The 23902-nt window shown below is 40.7% G+C and overlaps 1 protein-coding gene across 3 annotated transcripts in view; it reads left to right on the top strand.

The window, feature by feature from the left end:
* SIPA1L2 (signal induced proliferation associated 1 like 2) overlaps positions 1–23902 on the top strand; it is a 133416-nt gene that overhangs the window by 68800 nt on the left and 40714 nt on the right. For all 3 annotated transcript variants that reach the window (XR_011557460.1, XM_070733965.1, XM_070733964.1), the window contains exons 9-13: positions 8161–8435; positions 18196–18453; positions 19824–19907; positions 21868–21965; positions 23075–23178. Coding sequence is in view for 2 of the 3 variants with exons in the window: in XM_070733965.1 (XP_070590066.1) it covers positions 8161–8435; positions 18196–18453; positions 19824–19907; positions 21868–21965; positions 23075–23178 (819 nt within the window). In the remaining variant the exon portion in view is untranslated. The remainder of the gene's footprint in view (positions 1–8160; positions 8436–18195; positions 18454–19823; positions 19908–21867; positions 21966–23074; positions 23179–23902) is intronic.

Genomic DNA, 23902 nt, shown 5'->3' with positions numbered 1-23902 from the left:
TGAATAACCCAAGAACATTTCAGGTTATAAACAGCTACATCCCGATAGGTTCATCCAAAGTAAAAGGTCCAGTTTACCCCAAAATCTATTGAAGAGCTGTTATTAAATTATGATGATCCTCTAATGAGTTAAAAGATCAAAGTGAGACTATGATTCAGTATGTTTCAAATAGTTCTTGCAACATTCAGTTCTATTATGCTAGGACAGTCTCATGTAAAACAAGATAATAAACTAATCCAGAAATATGAAGGGTTTTTTTTTGGTGCGTTGTGTTCCAAGCAAAGATGCACGTGATATACTAGGTAAAACTTCAAAAGTCCTACTTGCCACAGTTGAATCGTAACCCTAATCCACTCAGATAAGACTAGGAGCACCATAATACTATGCTTCCAACTCTCAACCTCACAGATGTTCCGTGGTTAATGGTATCAAAATATTTTGGAAGACAAGAACGGTCATATTTCTGCTACCCAAATCCCATCCCAGATCATACATGAGAAAACTCAGTACAATTTCTGTCTGATGTTTACAACCTAATTTAAATTTGCCACAGATCCAGATACAGTGGAACCCCGACATAAGAGCTGCTCTACTTAAGAGCAACTCGAGATAAGAGCTGGGAGGGGAGAGATATTTTTGTTCTACTTACAAGCCCAAATTCGAGATACAAGCGCCAAGGAGCTGTCTCCTGAAGCCAAACGCTAACTTCCGCGTTCGGCTTCAGGAGACAGCTGCGAAGCGGCGCGCGTGTTTTAAAAGGTTGCAGCCGGCCTGGGGGGCTCGGGGGGGTGCTTGCAGCTTTCTTTCTTGCTCTTTTTCTTTCTCTCTTTTACCTTCCCTTCCTCTATTTCTTCTTTTCTTTCTCCTTCCCACCTTCTTCCCTCCCTCCCTCCCTTCACTCATTCCTCTCTTACTCTCCCCTTTCATAAGTTTCCTTGCTTCCTTCCTCTGTTCCTGTCCCTTCCCCCTTTCTTTCTTTCTTTCTTTCTTTCTTTCTTTCTTTCTTTCTTTCTTTCTTTCTTTCTTTCTTTCTTTCTTTCTTGCTCTTTTTCTTTCTCTCTTTTACCTTCCCTTCCTCTATTTCTTCTTTTCTTTCTCCTTCCCACCTTCTTCCCTCCCTCCCTCCCTTCACTCATTCCTCTCTTACTCTCCCCTTTCATAAGTTTCCTTGCTTCCTTCCTCTGTTCCTGTCCCTTCCCTCTTTCTTTCCTTCCTTCCTTCCCACCCTCCGTCCATTCATTCACCCATTCCTCTCTTGATCGCTTAAAGCCGGTCCCTGGTGCAAAAAGGGTTGGGGACCTCTGTCCTACAGGATTGGGTGGCAGAGAAGTTGAACATATGTAAATTTAAAAGTTTAAGAAAGTTTACAAGTTAAGTGAAAGAAACTTCATTATTCATTTATATGTACATGTACATTTCTTCATTAAAAACATGTCTTTCTGCATAATTTAGACTAACTTTGTGAGTTTTTTGAGGGCTGGAACCAATTAAAATTATTTACATTAATTCCTATGGGGAAAAGTCGTTCGAGATAAGAGCTGCTCGACTTAAGAGCCCAGGTCCGGAACGAATTAAACTCGTATCTCGAGGTACCACTGTACTTCCAGAGCAAGGGCGGGTTCCTATATTTTTATATTACTACTCTGTGGGCGTGGCTTCTTTTATGGGCATGGCTATCTCTGTTCATTTCTGCCGCCTCTTCTGCCCAACTCGGCAGTACAAGAAGCTCCAAACGTGTAACGATACCTGGGATCATCTGCACGCATTCAGAGCTGCTTGGGCTGCTGACGTGGGGGGAATGGAGATAGCTGGGTTATGGTTGTTGGTTTATGGAATTCATTTCCAGAAGGGGTTGTGACAGGTGTCAGCCTTGATAGCTTCCAGGCAGGATTAGACAGATTCATGGATGCCAAGTGTATTGGTGGTTATTGAAATGGATGTCCAAGTGCCGCCTCTATATTGGTTGAGGCAGGCAGGATTCCCTTGAGTACCATTTGTTGGGGGTCAAGGGAAAGAGAGGGTCTTGTCTTCTCTTTCTGCTCAAGATCGCCATGGACAATTGGTGGGCCACTGTGTGACACAGAATGCTGGACTTGATGGGCTTTGGCCTGATTCAGCATGGCTCTTCTTATGTTCTTATGATAGCTCTGGCCGCCCATTTCCTCCCCACCATGGCAGCCCAAGAAGCTCCAAACATGCAACAATGCCTGGGATCATCACCACCCGTTCAGAGTTTCTCAGGCTGCTGAGATGGGGGGAACGGAGAAGCCAGAGCCTCCTAGAAGAATCACTGCCACGGGTCTTGCATCTCCCACTGCGGGAGACTGCGCTGGCAGGTGGGCAATGTCCCCCCGCTTCTCTAGCTGCTCCCAAACTTCCCTCTTAGCCGCCAGCTTCGACTGCCACCATCCAGCTCCTCCCACCCCTTACCTGCCTTTAATGAGCCTTGGGTGGGAGAAGACCCTGTTGTCACTCGTTGTGGGCTCCAGGGCTGCCTGGCCCTGCAGAGATATCATGCAATCCAGCTCCTCCCACCCCTTCCCCTGCCTTTAATGGTACAGCCTGCAGCTAGGAGCAGGCGGCTGAGAGGCACACAGGGGTGGGGGGAGAGCTGTTCTCCGTCTTCACCTCTCAGCAGGGAAGGAAGGGAATTGGTGAAGACGGGCTACAAGAATGGTGGAAGGTCTTAAGCATAAAACTTATCAGGAAAGACTTAATGAACTCAATCTGTAGAGTCTGCAGGACAGAAGGAAAAGGGGGGACATGATCGAAACATTTAAATATGTTAAAGGGCTAAATAAGGTCCAGGAGGGAAGTGTTTTTAATAGGAAAGTGAACACAAGAACAAGGGGACACAATCTGAAGTTAGTTGGGGGAATGATCAAAGGCAACATGAGAAAATATTATTTTACTGAAAGAGTAGTAGATCCTTGGAACAAACTTCCAGCAGACGTGGTTGGTAAATCCACAGTAACTGAATTTAAACATGCCTGGGATAAACATATATCCATCCTAAGATAAAATACAGGAAATAGTATAAGGGCAGACTAGATGGACCATGAGATCTTTTTCTGCCGTCAGTCTTCTATGTTTCTATGTTTCTAACCTGAACTATTTGAGGCACAGAATGGGAACAATGGGAGAGCTGTGCTATGGCAAGGACTCAAGTCAGTTCCTGAGCTGGGGGGCGTGACAGTGACGTCTTCATGACGGCACCAGTGGGCTGCTGCTAATGCCATGACGCACCAGACCACACCGGGAAGAGCCCACCTCTGTTCCAGAGCCCTCTGTAACCCTACCACTTTTTCAATAATCCAATAATCCTTTTCTTCTCTATTTCAAAGTATAACATCACAATTCCAATGGTTCCTCAATGAAGGATTGTTTTGGAAATATGAGCTATTTAGAGGGAAATATATAATAGGACTTTTAGCTGCTGCCATTCCTAAACTGTGTTTATGCAACATGTTTAACCAGGTTGGATTGGGCAGCTCTATTTACAGACTCAAGCAGTGGAAGTAATGTGCCGGTGTCTGGAGGCTGTCAGGGTCTGAATGGGTGCCAACAGGCTCAAACTCAATCCAGACAAGACGGAGTGGCTGTGGGTACTGCCTCCCAAGGACATGTCCATCTGTCCGTCCATCACCCTGGGGGGGAATTATTGACTCCCTCAGAGAGGGTTCGCAACTTGGGCATCCTCCTCGATCCACAGCTAACTTTAGAACACCATCTTTCAGCTGTGGGGAGAGGGGCGTTTGCCCGGGTTCACCTGGTGTACCAGTTGCGGCCCTATTTGGACAGGGAGTCTTTGCTCATGGTCACTCATGCCCTTATCACCTAGAGGTTCGACTACTGCAATGCTCTCTACATGGGGCTACCTTTGAACAGTGTTCAGAAAGAGTGTTCGCCTTCCAAGACATGCCCACATCTCGCCATCACTCTGCGGACTGCATTGGCTACCGATCAGTTTCCAAGCATAATTCAAAGTGTTGGTAATGACCTATAAAGCCCTACATGGCATAGGACCAGATTATCTCCGAGACCGCCGCACGAATCCCAGCGACCAGTGAGGTCCCACAGAGTTGGCCTCCTTAAGGTCCCATCGACCAAACAATGTCGGCTGGCGGGACCTAGGGGAAGAGCCTTCTGTGGGAGCCCCGACCCTTTGGAATCAGCTTCCCCCAGAGGTTCGCATTGCCCCCACCCTCCTTGCCTTCTGGAAGAGTTTAAAATCTCAAATTGCCGCCAGGCTTGGGACTTTTAGATCTTCCCCCTGACCACTGAATGCTTTAAGTATGATTGTTGAATGTTTGGTCTATAAGTTTTTCTTTTAATTGTTTTTAAATAGTAGTATTAATTGGATTTACATGATTGTTCTGTTTTTATATATGCTGTGAGCCGCCCCGAGTCCTCGGAGAGGGGCGGCATACAAATCCAATTAAATAAAAAATAAAATAAAATAAACATTTGTTAATTTAATCTTTGTTTATATTCCTGTTTCATGTCTTAGCGTGTTGTATGAACCCAATTTGTTTGGTTAGGGTTTCAAGTTCCTTACTGTGTTGAGTTCATTCCTTTCCTTTCTGACTGGATAGTGTTTGGCTGGGTGTGGAATTACAGATACAATAAACAGAGACAGAATTTACAGATTTCAGAAGGATAATTTTACAGTTTTTTAAAAAAAGCAATAACATAGAAGTAGCAAAACAAGTTCAACAAAGTTTGCCAATGATTATTTAGTTATTGAAATAGAAAGAGAATTCATCTGGTAAAGGCATTTTCTATAAATTCTTTTTCAAGCCAAATTATTTTAGTTCATGTCCTCTGTTGTTTCCTAATCGTCATACAACTCAAATCAAAGTTGAAATCTGGATGAATTTCTTCCTCCAAAGGATGGCATAGGAGGCTACGGAGATTTCCTTCCAAATTGGCATTTTCACCTCTCTGCAAAACATACTTTGTCCTAACCTCTGGATTGTGTCAGAAAGATTTCTTCTTTCTACCTCAGTTTTTATTATTTCTTCCAAACCTTCCATTGACAGTCCCTATTAATTTGTCAGTTCCCTTTATTTTCTGCCTTAGAAACATGGAAACATAGAAGATTGACGGCAGAAAAAGACCTCATGGTCCATCCAGTCTGCCCTTATACTATTTCCTGTATTTAATCTTAGGATGGATCTATGTTTATCCCAGGCATGTTTAAATTCAGCTACTGTGGATTTACCAACCACGTCTGCTGGAAGTTTGTTCCAAGGATCTACTACTCTTTCAGTAAAATAATATTTTTTCATTTTGCTTTTGATCTTTTCCCCAACTAACTTCAGATTGTGTTCCCTTGTTCTTGTGTTCACTTTCCTATTAAAAACACTTCCCTCTTGAAACTTATTTAACCATTTAACATATTTAAATGTTTCAATCATGTTCCCCCTTTCCCTTCTGTCCTCCAGACTACAGTGATCCCTCGAGTATCGCGAGGGTTACGTTCCAAGACCCCTCGCGATACTCGATTTTTCGCAATATAGTGGTGCGGAAGTAAAAACACCATCTGCGCATGCGCGCCCTTTTTTCCATGGCTGCGCATGCGCAGATGGTGTTTTTACTTCCGCACCTGGGAAGACCCAGGGAAGGTTCCTTCCGCCGCCCAGCAGCTGATCTGCTCGGCAGAGCCGCAGCAGCGAGCAGACGAAGATCGGGGTTTCCCCGCCGCCCACGCAAAGGGGAAACCCCGATCTTCGGCTTCTCGCTGCTGCCGCGCCCGCCACTTGTCCGCCCGCCGCTTGCCCGCCCGCCGCTTGTCCGCCCGCCGCTTGTCCGCCGCCTGCCTGCCCGCCGCTTGTCCGCCCGCCGCTTGTCCGCCACTTGCCTGCCCGCTGCTTGTCTGCCCGCCGCTTGTCCGCCGCCTCGCTTGTCCACCCGCCGCTTGTCCGCCGCCTGCCTGCCTGCAGCAGCAGCGAGCAGACGAAGATCGGGGTTTCCCCGCCACCCACGCAAAGGGGAAACCCCGGCTCCTCGCTGATCCACCCGCCCGCCGCCCGCCACCCGCCAGCAAGAGGGGGAGAGATAGAGAAAGAGAGGGAAGGAAAGAAAGAGATGAGAGAGGGAGGAAGAGAGTATGAGAGAGGAAGAAGCAAGATAGAGAAAGAGAGAGAGAAAGAAAGATGAGAAAGGAAGGAAGAGAGTGACGTCATCGGGTGGAAAAATCGCGATATAGCGTTTCGCGAAGAACGAGACCGCGAAAATCGAGGGATCACTGTATACAGATTGAGTTCATTAAGTCTTTCCTGATACGTTTTATGCTTAAGACCTTCCACCATTCTTGTAGTGCGTCTTTGGACCCGTTCAATTTTGTCAAAATCTTTTTGTAAGTGAGGTCTCCAGAACTGAACACGGTATTCCAAATGTGGTCTCACTAGCGGGATCACAATCTCCCTCTTCCTGCTTGTTATACCTCTAGCTATGCAGCCAAGCATCCTACTTGCTTTTCCTATCACCCGACCACACTGCTCTCCCATTTTGAGACTGTCAGAAATCACTACCCATAAATCCTTCTCTTCTGACATTTTTACTAACACAGAACTGCCAATACAATACTCAGATTGAGGATTCCTTTTCCCCAAGTGCATTATTTTACATTTGGAAACGTTAAACTTGCCCACTTCTAGATTTTCAGTCAGTTCCTAACCAAACAATTTCATTCGCATCTTAAAAGTTCATTATCTAGGCAGACAACTTCTGAGAAAACGTTTCATTGACTCTGAGTTCCCTGCTTGCTGACTTTTCTTTTTCTTCCCGTTTTGCTTATCTGTTTTAATTTAGAAATTTATAAAGTCCTCCCATTAATAGTTTTAGGAAGATTTGAAAAATAGATGATTCAAATACAGTAATACCTCGTCTTACGAACCTAATTGGTTCCTGGGGGAGGTTCGTAAGATGAAAAGTTCGTAAGACGAAACATTGTTTCCCATAGGAAACAATGTAAAATCAATTAATCTGTGCAATGAAAAAAAAAACAACGCAAAAAACCGCCGCCGCCCGTCTGACACCTTTTGAAACAGCCGGGGGGGCTTCTCAGCATCCTCCTGAACCCGAACGCCAAACCTGAACTTCCGGGTTCGGTGTTCGAGAGGCCGCCGAGAAGCCCCCCGTCTGTTTCAAAAGGTGACAGCCGGGCGGCGGGGCTTCTCGGTGGCCTCCCGAACGCCGAACCTGGAAGTTCGGCAAAAGTTTGGGTTCGGGAGGCCGCTGGGAAGCCCCACCGCCTTGCTGTCACCTTTTAAAACAGCCGGGGGGCTCCTCAGCGTCCTCCTGAACCCGAACGCCAAACCCGAACTGCTAGATTTACACTTTTAGGAATAGTAACTCTACCAATAGTGTGTTTCACTTCTCTTTGCCACCGGTTCGGGAATGGGAGCGCATGGGCTTCAGTGTATGCACAGAGCGTTTTTGATGATGTCTAGGCAAGTGGGCGGAGCCTCCCAACTCTACCTGTTCACCTGATCTGGGGTGAACCGGTAGCCACCCACCACTGAAGTCTGAAATAAATCTGAGATATTTATAGCTGTTCATGTATGTACGGACAGTGGTCCCTCTACCTAAGAACGCCTCTACTTACGAACTTTTTTAGATAAGAACTGGGTGTTCAAGATTTTTTTGCCTCTTCTCAAGAACCATTTTCCACTTACAAATCCAAGCCTCCGAAACTCTAACCGGACAAGGCAGGGAGAGGCCTCTGTGGGGCCTCTCTAGGAATCTCCTGGGAGGAAACAGGGCCAGAAAAGGCAGGAAGAAGCCTCCATGGGTCCTCTCTAGGAATCTCCTGGGAGGAAACAGGGCCTCCACCCTCCCTGTGGTTTCCCCAATCGCACACATTATTTGCTTTTACATTGATTCCTATGGGAAAAATTGCTTCTTCTTACAAACTTTTCTATTTAAGAACCTGGTCATGGAACAAATTAAGTTCGTAAGTAGAGGTACCACTGTATGTATGTATGTATGTATGTATGTATGTATTCATGCATGTATGTAACAAACATATTTTTGCTGATAATGAAAAAAAAACCCCATATATATTCACGTTTTATTATGAAAAATGCTACATTGTTACACACTAAGTGATATGTAGAAATGTTCTTGTTCTTATCAAATCTGATGGTTCTTTAGATAGTAACCAGAGGATGTGAAACAGCAGAAATGACCCTGAGAAGAAACGGCTTGGGACAGCTTGGATTCCACGTCAACTTTGAAGGGATTGTGGCAGACGTGGAACCATTTGGCTTTGCGTGGAAAGCAGGCCTGCGTCAGGGCAGTCGCCTCGTAGAGATCTGCAAAGTAGCTGTAGCAACACTCACTCATGAACAAATGATTGACCTACTGCGCACGTCTGTGACAGTTAAAGTGGTGATTATTCAGCCTCATGAGGATGGTTCACCTAGAAGGTAAGACATTAGCTGTTGTTTTGATATGTTGTGAGCCGCCCCAAATCCTCGGAGAGGGGCGGCATACAAACCCAATTAATAAATAAAATAAATAAATTAGCGGGTGTATCCTTGAGCTTACGTATGAATTTGCCCTTCATATACAGCAGCGCTCCCCAAACTATGGCCCACGGGCCACATGCGGCCCACTGAGGCCATTTATCCGGCCCGCCAGTGAGTGACAAGAGCACAGGGAAAAGAGAGAGAGAGAAAGAAAGAAAAGGGAAAGAGAGGGAGGGAAGAAGAAGTGGAGAGGAATGAAGGAGGGAAGGAAGGAAAGAAGGAAGGAAAAATGGAGGGAACAAGGAAGGAAGGAAGGAAGGAAGGAAGGAAGAATGAAATGAATGGAGGGACAGAGGAAGGAAGGACTGGTTTTTTTTGGGGGGGGGGGTAATTTTTTTAAATTTTTCTCTCAACATACATTCAAACAACACATCTAATTTTCCATGAATAAAATGCGGTATTTTGTTAGTAACTAATATCAATCATGAAAAAAATTGCAAAAGGTTTTTTTTCTAATTTTGTCAACCAGTTACATTCATTTTCTTTTAATTAAATTCCCTCATTAATGTTCCTTCAAAAAGTGCAACACCAATTATATTTCTGACTTATTAACCATTATGCCAAAGTGCTTCCTTCTTTCTTTATACATTTTTCATAAGCCAGGAAAACCTTGTATAGCCAATCAGATGTTAACAAAAGAAAATTAAAAACAAAACATAAACATATATGACTTTCAGATCTTCTCCCCCCTCTAAATAGTACATTCCCATTTTGTTTTATACTTTAAAACAAGGTATGTGCAGTGTGCATAGGGATTTGTTCATAGTTTTTTTTAAATAGTCCAGCCCTCCAACAGTCCGAGGGACAGTGAACTGGCCCCCTGTGTAAAAAGTTTGGGGACCCCTGATATACAGGCTTTCCTTGCTGAGTTGATGACATTGAATACAGATGCTCTTTGACTTATGACCACAATTGAGTCCAAAATTTCTGTTATTTACTTGAGTGTTGGTTAACCTTCCATATCTTTCATGCCCTCTGTAGATGTGATTGTTGTTAGTGGTCCACGACCAGGTCAGTTAGACACAGATTCTGAGGAGGATGAAGAGAGTTGTGAGAGCAATCATGGGCTTTCCCAAATATGCCTATGTTACACCAACATTCCGCAGTCTGCATTGGTTGCCGATCAGTTTCCGGTCACAGTTCAAAGTGTTGGTTATGACCTATAAAGCCCTTCATGGCACCGGACCAGATTACCTCAGGGACCGCCTTCTGCTGCACGAATCCCAGCGACCAGTTAGGTCCCATAGAGTGGGTCTTCTCCGGGTCCCGTCAACCAAACAATGTCGCTTGGCGGGACCCAGGGGAAGAGCCTTCTCTGTGGCGGCCCTGGCCCTCTGGAACCAACTCCCCCCAGAGATTAGAATTGCCCCCACCCTCCTTGTCTTTCGTAAGCTGCTTAAGACCCACCTCTGCCGCCAGGCATGGGGGAATTGAGATACAGTTTCCCCCTAGGCCTTTACAATTTTATGCATGGTATGTATGTATGTATGTTTGGTTTTTATATAATGGGGTTTTAGCTGTTTTTAGTATTGGATTATTGTCATATACTGTTTTATTACTGTTGTTAGCTGCCCCGAGTCTGCGGAGAGGGGCGGCATACAAATCCAATAAATGAATGAATGAATGAATGAATGAATGAACCGGGTCTGTCTTGGTGCCCTAGATACCCTAGGCCAGTGTTCTTGACAACTGAGTCAGAGAGTGAGAGTGAGGGAGAATTGGAACCTGAGAAACCTGAGGAATCTCCAAAGACTGTAGAAACCCCAATGATGGTAATGTCTGAGTCAGAGGAGGAGGGAGACATGGGAGATCAGAAGCCCCTATTAGATGCCCAGGTCAGAAGGTCACAAAGCGGACCGGAACATCTTTATGGGAAAAGGTTCAGAAGGTGAGTCTATGAAAGAAAGTCTTGACAGCTATACCTCTAGGAAACAGTTGACCACACCCAGACAGTATATAACTGAGGATTTCTGGGTAAAGGGGCATGGAGTTCCAACATTTATAATGGTGGAAGTCCTAGATTCGCGGTTCCAGAAATGCATCGCTGGCTCTTATTCTTCTAAATTCATCGAGCAGAGATGCAGCTGTCTGAGAAAAACCTGGAGAGCCATGAGTGTGCATGTGTGGCCAAAGAAACATTGTCTCACTGAGGAATGTCAATTAGCTTTGATTCTCCGCTGCAGCCCGGACCTTTATCTCTTAGTCAATTTTAACCAAGAAAGCTGCCAAGATGGACTGAAATGTCTGGCTCTGCTTGTATAAATCCTGCTTTTCATAGAAAAGTGTTTGATTTGAAATTTCGGCGCGTGGATTCTCTCTTTGTTCTGATACAAGTAGGCCTGAGCAGAACAGTGATAAGGTTAAACCTACATGCCTGGTCAAAGGTAATCCACTCCCCTTATTAGTTCAAGGAAATAGTTATTCATTTAGGCTTCCCTTCACCTAAGGTAATCAAGACCCTCCTGTGTATCTAGGGTAAAGGTTGCTTGCTTATTCAGCTCTTCTATTGTTCTAGCTAAGAGCAAAAGGTTAAACTATGCTCACCTGCTTGCTTATTATGGATTGTCTGTATGCTGTATATTAACCTGTTACTAGTTAGCTATCTTTGGACCAAGTCAATCATTGAGATTATACAGTGATCCCTCGATTTTCGCGATCTCGTTCTTCGCGAAACGCTATATCACGATTTTTCCACCCGATGACGTCACTCTCTTCCTTCCTTTCTCATCTTTCTTTCTCTCTCTCTTTTTCTATCTTGCTTCTTCCTCTCTCACACTCTCTTCCTCCCTCTCTCATCTCTTTCCTTCTCTCTCTTTCTCTATCTCTCCCCCTCTTGCTGGCGGGCGACGGGCGGTGGGCGGGCGGGCGAGCGGGGGCATCAGCGAGGAAGACCCAGGGAAGGTTCCTTCGGCTGCCCAGCAGCTGATCTGCTCGGCAGCGGCAGCAGTGAGGAGCCGAATCGGGGTTTCCCCTTTGCGTGGGCGGCGGGGAAACCCCGATCTTCGTCTGCTCGCTGCTGCTGCGCTGCCGAGCAGATCAGCTGCTAGGCGGCCGCAGCAGCAGCGAGCAGACGAAGATCGGGGTTTCCCCGCCGCCCACGCAAAGGGGAAACCCCGATCTTCGTCTGCTCGCTGCTGCTGCGCTGCCGAGCAGATCAGCTGCTGGGCGGCCGAAGGAACCTTCCCTGGGTCTTCCCCGCCGCCCACACAAACTCCACCATCTGCGCATGCGCGGCCATGAAAAAAAGGGCGCGCATACGCAGATGGTGTTTTTACTTCCGCAACCCTACATCGCGAAAAATCGATTATCGCGAGGGGTCTTGGAACGGAACCCTCGCGATAATCGAGGGATCACTGTATACACAAAAATTTTGTTATAAAAATAAACTTGTAAGTCCAAGAGACAGAGAGCTCTGCTCATCCCAGAGAGATATTTCCAACCTGTACAAAACATTGGTCTAGAATAATAATAATTTAATAATAATAATAATTCATTAGATTTCTATGCTACCCCTCTCCGCAGACTGACATGTCTCCTTGTAAGTGATTTCTACACTTGAGACACTTGTTAAGTGAGATTTGCTCCATGTTACCACCTTTCTTGACTCAATTTGGAGTACTATGTTCAGTTTACCTACAAAAAGACATTGACAAAATTGAACGGGTCAAAAGACGGGCTACAAGAATGGTGGAAGGCCTTAAGCATAAAACGTATCAGGAAAGACTTAATGAACTCAATCTGTATAGTCTGGAGGACAGAAGGAAAAGGGGGAACATGATCGAACCATTTAAATATGTTAAAGGGTTAAATAAGGTTCAGGAGGGAAGTGTTTTTAATAGGAAAGTGAACACAAGAACAAGGGGACACAATCTGAGGTTAGTTGGGGGAAAGATCAAGAGCAACGTGAGAAAATATTTTACTGAAAGAGTAGAAGATCCTTGGAACAAACTTCCAGCAGACGTGGTTGGTAAATCCACAGTAACTGAATTTAACCATGCCTGGGATAAACATATATCCATTGTAAGATAAAATACAGGAAATAGTATAAGGGTAGACTGGATGGACCATGTAAATCCCTGCAGTTGATAAAGTTAGCAACCCAGTTGTTAAGTGAATCTGGCTTCCCCCATTGACTAGGCTTATCAAAAGGTTGCAAAAGGTGATCATTTGGTCGTAAGTGTGAACCAGTTTGCAAGCATCTGAATTCTGATCACTTGATCCTGGGGATGCTGCAAAGGTTGTAACTATGAAAAGTGGTAATAAGTCACTTTTTTCAGTTCCATTGTAACTTCTAACAGTCACTAAATGAACTGTTGTAAATCGGGGACTACATGTACTTTCCCTCTGTAAGAGACTTATTTGTTAGATGACAGACTATTTGGTTAGAAAGTAGCAAATCTCCCTTATTCTAAAATCGTTGTTTTAATTAGAGAATCTTTTGGAGAATTAGAAAAGGAATTAAAAAAAGAATATAAAGAAATGTGAAAATGAAGAAAAGAAAGAAATGAAAAAAGGAATAGAAAAAGTAATAACTTCCAACACACACACATACATGAAAAGTACCTAAAACCAAATTAAAACCATAATATTTGAAAATACAAGAGTCAAATAAAATACCTAGCAGCCGTGATATTAGCACCTTATGCTGTCAAGACAAAGCAGGAAGGGATTGACTTAACCACTTTCAAAATAATAATAATAATAATAATAATAATAATAATAATAATAATAATAATTATTATTATTATTATTATTATTATTATTATTATTATTATTATTATTATTAGCACGGAAGGGGTATCCTAACTTTGCTCTATGGAACTGGGGCTGTCACTAAGAACTTTCTCAATTGTCAAGTCCCCTGACATTCTAAGTAGTAAAAATCAGAAGCATACATTTCAAAGTGAATGTACAACATAAGCAGATTATACTCAGAAAAGATAGTCCCAAAGATAACAAGGACATGAGCCATAAAGAGATTTATAGAACTTCACCAGCAATTTTAGCTGTAGTCAGAAGTCTGTTGAGAACCAATACAACACCTGCAAAACAGATGTTACTTGACTAAAATGCTGCTGATCTACTCCTAAATTTTGAATCGGTTGCAGTTTTTGAATAATCATCAGAGACGCCCGAAAGATAAGAATTTGTGCAAGAATAAATTTCACCAGGGCATCCCGCTTCAATTACACCTATATCTGGTGTAATAACTGGAGGGTTTTCATGGCTATATCCTCTATCTACTAGCCAGGCAGGACTATAAATCAATCTCCCATATTATGGATCTATTCCTTCAAAGAGATTGTGTTCCTGTCAAGAGTCAGTGTTGAAATTAGATAAATGATACTGCCATCATTCTGGAAAGTTGATCACCAGCAGAATAGGTCTCTTTGAAGAACTTCACTGCTTCTCTTCTGCAATCTTAGAATTACAGCTACTGCAGCATCTAGTCAAGATTTCTGGCAAAACAATTCCTTTCCACAATCAGCCTATAGTAATACGTGCCAGATCTACCCATTCATCTCTGTCAAAGAAAAGATTGATTCAGACCAAGGCTATCAATGATGTGGCATTCAGAACCTTCTGGGCTGGAAATGGTGTTCTTTAAATTGACAATATGTATACCTGACACGAAGATTCAGATCCCAGTGTTAACATTTCAATTCTAGAATGCTAGTAAATTAGTTGCAAGTTTTGTCCCATCAAATTTTTCAGAGGACTGTCAAGAATATTCAGCCCCACACAGTCAAAATTAATTTACATTGCAATCAGTAGAGAGCTTCATAATGTTCCCATCAGATTCTGTTTTTCCCCCCTCTTTTCTTGGGAATGCCTTCTGGGATTGCTCATTGGATGCCCATCTTATCAATAGAGGGTTTATCTTCTTTCTGTTGCTGGGAGAATGATCTGTTTGAAATCTGAAAGCAGTGAATAATGACTTTAGCAAATTAGTTCCCCCTTACAGTTAAGCATGGTATTTCCTTGAATCTAAGATCTTAGGAGTTTTGTTACATGTACTGTTCAGTATAAATGATAAATCTATTATTTGTGTGTATGGTGTTTTCTTTAAATATCAGAAGCCAGTAGTCGAAGGTGCGGAGGAGGTAAAGGACGGAGGTTGCAAATGCCATTTGATTTTGCTTCGGCTCTTTATTTCTGATTAAGAAGGCTGTAGTCTTATGCTCACTTGTCTGGGAATAAGACTAGACTAAATTGGACTTAAATCAGATTAGGGACATATAGGATTGCATATAGTAACTTATCAAAAATTTAACAAAAATTGAAATGTGGATTAAAAGAGGAGAAAGGAACTGTTCCTATTTTAATTACATGGTGAGTTTATAGTTTAATTATTTGTAAAGATGCTCTAATCATGCATAGGATTACCTGGGAATAAGGTCACCTTAATGTGAACATGGAGAACAGGAGAATTAATGTGTGTGTCAAAAAAAAATCTGTCTACCAACCATAATATAGACCAGTATGATAGATATGGCTCATAGTCTTCGATGAAGAGACTTTCGTCCATCAGTGGATTGATTTGGGATAATAAATAAAATACTTGCATACATACATGGATACATACATACATCATCTACTACTACTATTATTATTACTACTACTACTACCACTACTACTACTACTACTACTACTGATGATGATGATGATGATGGTCCTTGGTCCATTTTTGCCCAAATAGCGGAAGAGCAAAAATATCATCTCCTAATAGTCAGATTATATTGGAAAACTGCAAGAGAACAAAGACCAAACTGAACATAGGTTGGATTGATTGCGTGAAGGTATTTGTCTCAGTGCCACATAATTGAATAATCAAATGCCTAGAATTAATAAGAATAGTAGAAACATCAGAAGCTTTGTGCAAAGCTAGAGCACAGTGAAAGATATAGTTATTTATTAGATTTGTATGCCGCCCCTCTCCGTAGACTTGGTTGCTAGTGCAATGGCGATAGTCAGGAAAAGGTTACCATCTAGAATCCTTGAATCTTTCAAGGAGATTCACTCTCATCATCTCAGTTTGTCGTTGCATTGATTCCTCTATTAACAATGCTGAACAAGTCAGGCTATGTCTGTCAAACATCAAAAACATATGCCAAGCTATCATCTCCTTTTAAATGGAAAAACATAATCAGAAATAGAATTGTTGCTCAGTACTGATTATACATACTGCCAAGATATTGCAATAGAGTTTGGACTAGACATGTCCAACAAAGGAAAAATATTGAAAACTCAGGGTCTCTAGATTTCGTGCATAAAGGACATCAGGATTCTAGATGAAGATGATACTATAAATACATATGTTACCTTCAAGCTGAAAACCGCAAGCACTCTATAGTCAAGAAGAAGTTAAATGTGAATACATCATGCATGAGCAGTATCGGGTTGTGAAAATTAAGCTGTGTACGCAGCTTTGCTTTTGCTATGGGCGAGATTTTGCTTCTGCGCAGGAAGCTAAATCTCGCAAGGGGAAGTGTGTGTGTGCAAGATTTTGGCGGTTTTTTTTATTCTGCGCGTGTGTGGAAGCAAAAACACCAAAATCTTGTACACACACGTTCCTTGATCATGAGAATGACAAAGATCTTAAAGTTCAAACTCAGTGGAGGAAATACCACCATGACAATTAATACCTGGGCAATTTCAGTCATTAAATACACAGCTGAAATAGTGGACTGGACTCAAGTAGAACTAAAATAACCCGAATAGAAAGATTATTTACTTTTTCATGATCTTCATCCATGCAGGCATGTTGACAAACTACTAAACCAAGGAAAATCGGTAGACATGGAATATTGCAAATACATCACTACAAAAAGATATTGACAAAATTGAACGGGTCCAAAGACGGGCTACAAGAATGGTGGAAGGTCTTAAGCATAAAAAGTATCAGGAAAGACTTAATGAACTCAGTCTCTATAGTCTGGAGGACAGAAGGAAAAGGGGGGACATGATCGAAACATTTAAATATGTTAAAGGGTTAAATAAGGTTCAGGAGGGAAATGTTTTTAATAGGAAAGTGAACACAAGAACAAGGGGACACAATCTGAAGTTAGTTGGGGGAAAGATCAAAAGCAACATGAGAAAATATTATTTTACTGAAAGAGTAGTAGATCCTTGGAACAAACTTCCAGCAGACGTGGTTGGTAAATCCACAGTAACTGAATTTAAACATGCCTGGGATAAACATACATCCAACCTAAGATAAAATACAGGAAATAGTATAAGGGCAGACTAGATGGACCATGAGGTCTTTTTCTGCCGTCAGACTTCTATGTTTCTATGTTTCTATTCTGCAATTGAAGAAGAAAAAAGGGCATTGGAAGAATATCTGAAGGATAGTGAAGAATAAACTGAAAGTCACAGAAGCTAGTCTACATGAAGACTTATTGAATACTGAAGAGACTAAACTTGCCTACAAGAAAAGAAGAATAGAAAAAGACATGAAAAGGCAAAGTGTTACATGGCTAGTACATTTAAAAAAAAAAGCAAAGCAGATAACGACAACATTTGGCAATGACTAAGAACAGGAAAACTGAAGAAAGAGATGCAGTTGCTAATTTTGGCTACATAAGACCAAGAACAAGTACATATAAAACCAAAATTGAGAAAACAGCAACAGATAGAAAATGCTGCCCCTACAAAGAAGCTGATGAAACAGTGGATCACCTAATTAGCTGCTGCGAGAAGTTTGCACAGACTGACTCCAAAGGGCATCATGACAAAGTAGCAACAGTGGTGCATTGAAAAATCTACAAGAAATACCATTTGCTTGCAATTAGAACTGGTGGAATGACAGAACGGGTAAAGTAATAAAAAAGGAAGAAGCTAAAGTGCACTGGGACCTTAGCATTCAAACAAACAAGCATCTATCACATAATACCTTAGGCTTAACATCTGTTGATCAGAAAAAAACAAAAGTCTGGATAGTGGACATGGTAATACCGGGAAACAGTAAAATGGCAAAAAAAAGAACTGGAGAAAATCACAAAATGCAAAAACCTACAAATAGAATAATTAGGGCAAAATCAAGCAAATAGTAACAGGCACGTGGGGATAATCTGAAAACCACTGGAACACTATTTGAGCACTATTAGCAATGACAAAATCCCAATCGGACAATTTCAAAAAGCAGCTTTACATGGAACAGCACACATCCTGAGATGTTGAGACAATATCTTTAATAATTCGTATCAAACAACTTCTGTCTGTCCCAGATCCTTGGAAAGAGCTTGATAAAAATACCAAATCCAATCTAAATATTTGATTTGACTATGCAACTATCCATAATAATTATAATAGTACAGACGTACATGGCTGTACACATTTGCTTCAACTTAGGTTTCAACAAGTTAAAATGCTATTATAAATTCCACAGTTTATGTCATCTGCCTTCCAACCTTCCAAGTTTTGAAATACCAGAGTTTATAAAACGTGACTACACTTTTTTGTTTAGCGGACAATTGCCTACCAAACATGCACTTTATGTTTCATGCAGTTATGAATTCACTGCTCTTCACTTTGGGATCTTCTCGTATGAATATGCCGGTGGTAATAAAGTAAACGTACATAGTATGAAATGGGACATCATTGTTATGGTAGAAAATACCTTTGTGATTCATTGCGATGTTCACCTCTGCCGTAGGGGATGCTCAGAACTCTGTCGAATTCCCATGGTGGAGTACAAACTTGACAGCGAAGGCACCCCATGTGAGTATAAAACTCCTTTCAGGAGGAATACGACTTGGCATAGGGTGCCAACATCTGCCGGGCAGCCTCTTTCTCGTGCCTCTCCAATCTTAGGAACAACTGACAGATTGCATTGCCAGCAGCTTCTTCATCAGGCACAAACTGCTATTCCTCGTAGCACCTCTTTTGACAGAAAGCTTCCAGATGGCGCAAGGTAATATACGCTCCTCCAGCTTATATTTTCTAAATGCTGTATCAAATGAGCCTGGGTTCTGTCCTTCCACAAACACACACACACACCAGGAAGCAAACAATAAGTCAATGCTGCTAGTATTGATACTAAAAGAAAGATGCAATTTTAATGCATATCTCTGCCTGGAATATATAAGATGACTAATTAATAGAATAGAATAGGTCTTCTTGAGAAATAAAAATGGATAATAAATATTTGACAGTAAATAAATTGCCTAAATTTGGCAATTTTGGGTTTCAGGGTTTAGTGAGAATGTCTAGAGCAATGTTTCCCAACCTTGGCAACTTGGAGATATCTGGACTCTGGGAGTTAAAGTCCAGATATCTCCCAGAATGAATTCTGGGAGTTGAAGTCCAAATATCTTCAAGTTGCCAAGTTTGGGAAACACTATTCTAGAGAACCGATTTCCTGATGTTTTGCCGACAACTGCGGTTGCCATTTTTTACAAAGTGGTCTGCTATGCATTTTCTCAATGGAAAGCATATTAGCACTTAATATGGAAATATTCAGGGTACACGGGAGACTGAATATGATTTCCCTTGCTCAGGACTCATAAAGAGTCTGAAAATATTATAGAGCAGAAAGGGAGATAAGTATACTATTGAGTCCAATCTGTTATTCAATGAAAGATATATTTTTTGAAGAGCGCAACATTGAAGTAATTTTATTACTTTAATAAATTACTAATAAATGTTATTAACCTTATAATGCATTATATAAGATGTCATTAATTGTGAAATAGTTTGACTATTAACGAACACTGATGTGAAGAGGGCATGCAGAATGTGTATTTTTTTTGCAGTGTCAGTGATTTTCACTGGAACACGAGTCTTTTGGAAAATAAATCAGTCATTGAAAGTCATAAATGAATAAACGAGTCATAAATGAGTCACTGGGACATAAATCAGGCTAAGTGCCTGATTATTACAATTGTTAATATAGTGGTACTTAGGTACTTGCCTGCTTTGAAGTTCATAGAATTTGTTACTTGATGCATTTTGACCCAACAATTTTGTCCCAGAACTTGTTGTTTGTCTGGTACTTGACTCAAACTTGTCCCTGCCTGATTAATATATTATTCTTTATGAGGAAAAAATGTTTGATACTCATTTTTGGAACTCATCGCACATCCTGGAAACAATTAACAATGAGTACCAAGGTCTCACTGTATAGTCAAACCCATTATGTAGTTTAAGTTTTAAAACTATTGTATATGAATGCTTCATATGCTTAAATATAAAATTTGTTCATGAGGAATTTTGTTAAACTAAATAGGATGCCTACCGGATCACTACATATCTCACCACATCTTAAATTACTCCTTATTTCAGAAGTTCTCCAAGCAACCAATCGTCCTCCAGTGATCCAGGACCAAGCGGAAGTAGTCAGTGGAGGCATCAAGTAGGATATGATGGGTACTTGTTATTTTTTTTATATCTTGATTGTGATAAATACATAATGAATAATATATATGTAAAACATTCAAACTCCTTGTAGCCTTTATGAAGGTTTTAAAATAATTTTATAAAGGTTATCAAAAGATGAAATACAAATGGAAAGGGAAAGAAAGAATTTTTTCACTTTTCTCAGTCTCTGAAAATTTAGAATTAATTCCCACTTTGACTCTGCCATACCATCTTAGAAAAAGCAGTTGCCTTTTTAGATATACAGTGTTCCCTCGATTTTTACGGGGGATGCGTTCCGAGACCACCCGCGAAAGTCGAATTTCCGCGAAGTAGAGATGCGGAAGTAAATACACTATTTTTGGCTATGAACAGTATCACAAGCCTTCCCTTAACACTTTAAACCCATACATTGAAATTTTCCCCTCCCTTAGCAACCATTTAGATTATTGCTCACTATGTTTATTTATTAAAGTTTATTAAAAAATATTTATTAAAGGCAGACAAAAGTTTGGCAATGACATATGATGTCATCGGGCGGGAAAAACCGTGGTATAGGGGAAAAAACTGCAAAGTATTTTTTAATTAATATTTTTGAAAAACAATGGTATAGACTTTTCGCAAAGTTCGAACCCGCGAAAATCGAGGGAACACTGTACTATATTTGTGGCCCTGTGTGTTGCAAAGTCCCTTTTTGCCTTTGAATGCGAGCCACTACAAAGCATTGCTACTTAGCTAAAAGGAGGAGTACCGTACTAATCTAATATAAATGAAATGCAGATGTCAGCTGTGTTTAATAGAGATTAGAAAAGAAGAGCCGTGGCGGCGCAGTGGTTAGAATGCATTATTGCAAGCTATCTCTGCTCACATTGCCAGGAGTTTGATCCTGACCGGTTCAAGGTTGACTCTGCCTTCCATCCTTTGAGGTTGGAAATGAAAATCCAGATTGTTGGGGGAAATATGCTGATTCTGTAAACTGCTTAGAGAGCATGTCAATCAACATGTAAGTCTTAAGTGATGTTGCTATTGCTAGTGCTTTCTGAGCTTGGTTGTTTTCTTGCAGACATTTCATTATTCAAACTAGGTAACATTATCAGTGCTAGTGCATCACTCGCTTTGATGATGATACCTAGTTTGGATAATGAAATGCCTACAAACAGGCTAAGAGAGCATGACCCCCTCAGAGATTAGTAAATATTAAGTTCTATTCATATTGGGTGAAATCCTCCCAGTTTGCTCATGCCTACCGATCGCCAGAAAGCCGGTTACGAAGGGAGCGCGAGGCTCTGCCCACCCACCCAGACACCACCATTTGGGTTATTTTACCCTCTGCTCAGGCATAGAATGTTTTGTGCATGTGCAGAGGGTAAAAGAACCCATGGCGGCATCTAGGCGGGTGAATGGAGTATCGCACTCCCTTCGCGACCGGCTCTCCAACAACTGATAGGCACGAGCGAACCGAGAGTATGTCACCCCTGATTCATATAATTATTAAATGAACAATCCTTCAAATTCAGCCAAAACTGTATTCATCACCAATACATCTTTGTGTATGTGTTCAGTCATCTTATGAAACCAGATTTTCTCGCTTTTTTTGAAGTCTTTTTTTTCTATTCTCTTTCAAGTTCTTCTCTAAAATGTTTCTTTTCTTCTTTATTTTCTCTTCTGTAAAAATGTACAGTATTTACAGTGAACATAGACTAAAATGTTTTCAACTTGATGTAAAAACATATACAACTCCGTATGGGCTTCTGACGAAAATTGGGATGTAAATCATCCCGGATATATGTATTTTTCTTTTATGTTTGTGTGTTTTTATATGTCTGTTATGTTTTAAATTTTAAAAATTATAATAATTATAAGAAAATAATATTTAAATTGTTTTGCTATGAGAGCAATAAGTGGTTCATACGGAGTGAATAGTTTTTGTAGTGAGTGAGAAAACCCACTGTTTTTTTCTTTCTGCTTAAAGATGCCAGTCCCCTTTACTTCATGACCATCAAGGTCTCCTGGAGAGCGAAGAAGGCAGAGAACATGAAGAATCTTTGGAAGGGTCCAGGCATCCGAACGGTAGGCAAAATTGTTTCACAATCAAATGACTTATTTGCTGAATTGTTCATTTCTGTGACCTTATGAAGGAAAGGCACCAGATCAGTATAATAAAACTAAACTCTGTATCGTTAGTATTCTGATGGTGACAAATTCCAAACTTTTGTAACTCCCCTATTAGTATTTTTATATAAATCTGTGTATTTTGAAAGTATACTTACTGAGGTTTGGGGGAATAAAAGATGAAAGTACAGATGCTGCCTTGTATATTTGACAGAACCCTAGGAAAACTAAGTAAATTTACATTTATCCAAAATCAGTCCCAAAATTTGGTGAAATTTGGAAAGGTTAAAGTGATAACATGACTCATCACAACTAAAACTTATAAAATGTGGGATGATCCATAATTTGTATGTAATATTTTGAAAAATGTTATTTCCAGTTTACATGTTCATATAATATTTTTCATTAAGTTGCAAAGATTTTTATAAACTTTCTTATTTTGTCTTGTGGATAGCTATCATTTAATTATATTATGTAGCACAAAGAATGGAATCAACTATACATATATCTCAATACATTTTATTTTGAGGATAGCTTTTTCCTCCTACACAACATGCAATGACTTCTTTGCCCTCCCCAGAAAACTTTTGGGAATTAAATTTAGGGTTATTTTATCTGTGCTGCAAAATTCTGGATGACAAAATTCAGAATTCTAGTGATAGCAAGGAGATACTAAAAACTTTTTAGCTTTGGGTCTGTAATTGATAGCCCTGCTTAGAGCAATAGACTTTCATTTTCTTGCTTTTTTCCTGATCACCTCCACACTCTCTTGATGCCGAGGAGCAGCATAAGGGTGTCAGTATTAATTTTGGGGTTTTGCTCCATTCCATAATTTATTGGTATGATGATGCAAATGTGTATGTAATAACTGTTTCTTCTTATTCAGAACTGTCACAACTAATAAAGCATGTATTTCTCAGTTTGATAAGGGCAACATATGATTCCAAAAATTCCAAGGAGAATCCTTGTTTTAAAGCAAAACATGTAATGTTAATATGCTAGTTTTTTTCCCCTTGTACCTTATGCTTTTGTTATTGGATATTAAAACAAATAATTAATTATGGCAGAAACGAAGTGGCATGCACCATCAACCAAGGTTTTGAGTTCCTATAAAGACCGGGCACTACAGAAGGAAAACAATGGGAAAGATTCGCCAAATAAATTTTCTCATGTAAGTTTTTTTTTAAAACTTGGGAATTCTCAAATAGGAATCTTTTTCACATGTATCTGAACAAAGCCTATGTTGGAAAAATCTGAAGAAAAATAAAATGTTTGCAGATTTTGAGGTTGCTCCTTTGATGGAAGGATGATGTTTCTTCATCATCTTCCAATACAGAATAATGAAATAGGAGATATAAAGACCAAATTGCAAAAAAAAAAAAAAAAGTTCAATGAGCTGTTATGTTAATTTATACATTTCTATATATATTCTACAACTTGTTTTGACAAATGTTTAATGAAATAACTGATAAATTAATTTGAGTATAGAGAAGGTCACCCAGTAGTATCTACTGGGTTTGAATATGAAATAAAAGGAAGTATCTTCTAATTAAATAATAATAATAATAATAAGCCTCTTTGATACAGAAACAGCTGTAAGTATTCTTTCTGGCAGTGACCTCAAAAAAGCACATGATAAGGAATGCATCCTTGTTTCTAGGCCACCAAATAGTTTAAACCAGTGGTTCCCAACGTGGGTCGTTTGCTTTTTAATGGGGGCAATTGGATCCTTCTTTAAACCAAATTTCCCAAGAGGGAAAGAGGAGAGAGGGAGAGAGGCTTCCTCCACATGAGTAGGAGTTTACTTTTTGAATAGTAAGAATTATACAGTATATCACTGGGGGGCAGGGGGGCGGGAGGGCACCAGGATTTTAGAGATGGCCAAAAAAATGTTG

This window comes from Erythrolamprus reginae, chromosome 1, assembly GCF_031021105.1.
Source record: "Erythrolamprus reginae isolate rEryReg1 chromosome 1, rEryReg1.hap1, whole genome shotgun sequence".
NCBI lineage: Eukaryota > Metazoa > Chordata > Lepidosauria > Squamata > Dipsadidae > Erythrolamprus > Erythrolamprus reginae.
Note: the sequence above shows the minus strand (reverse complement) of the source record. Positions and strands in the feature narration are given on the sequence as shown.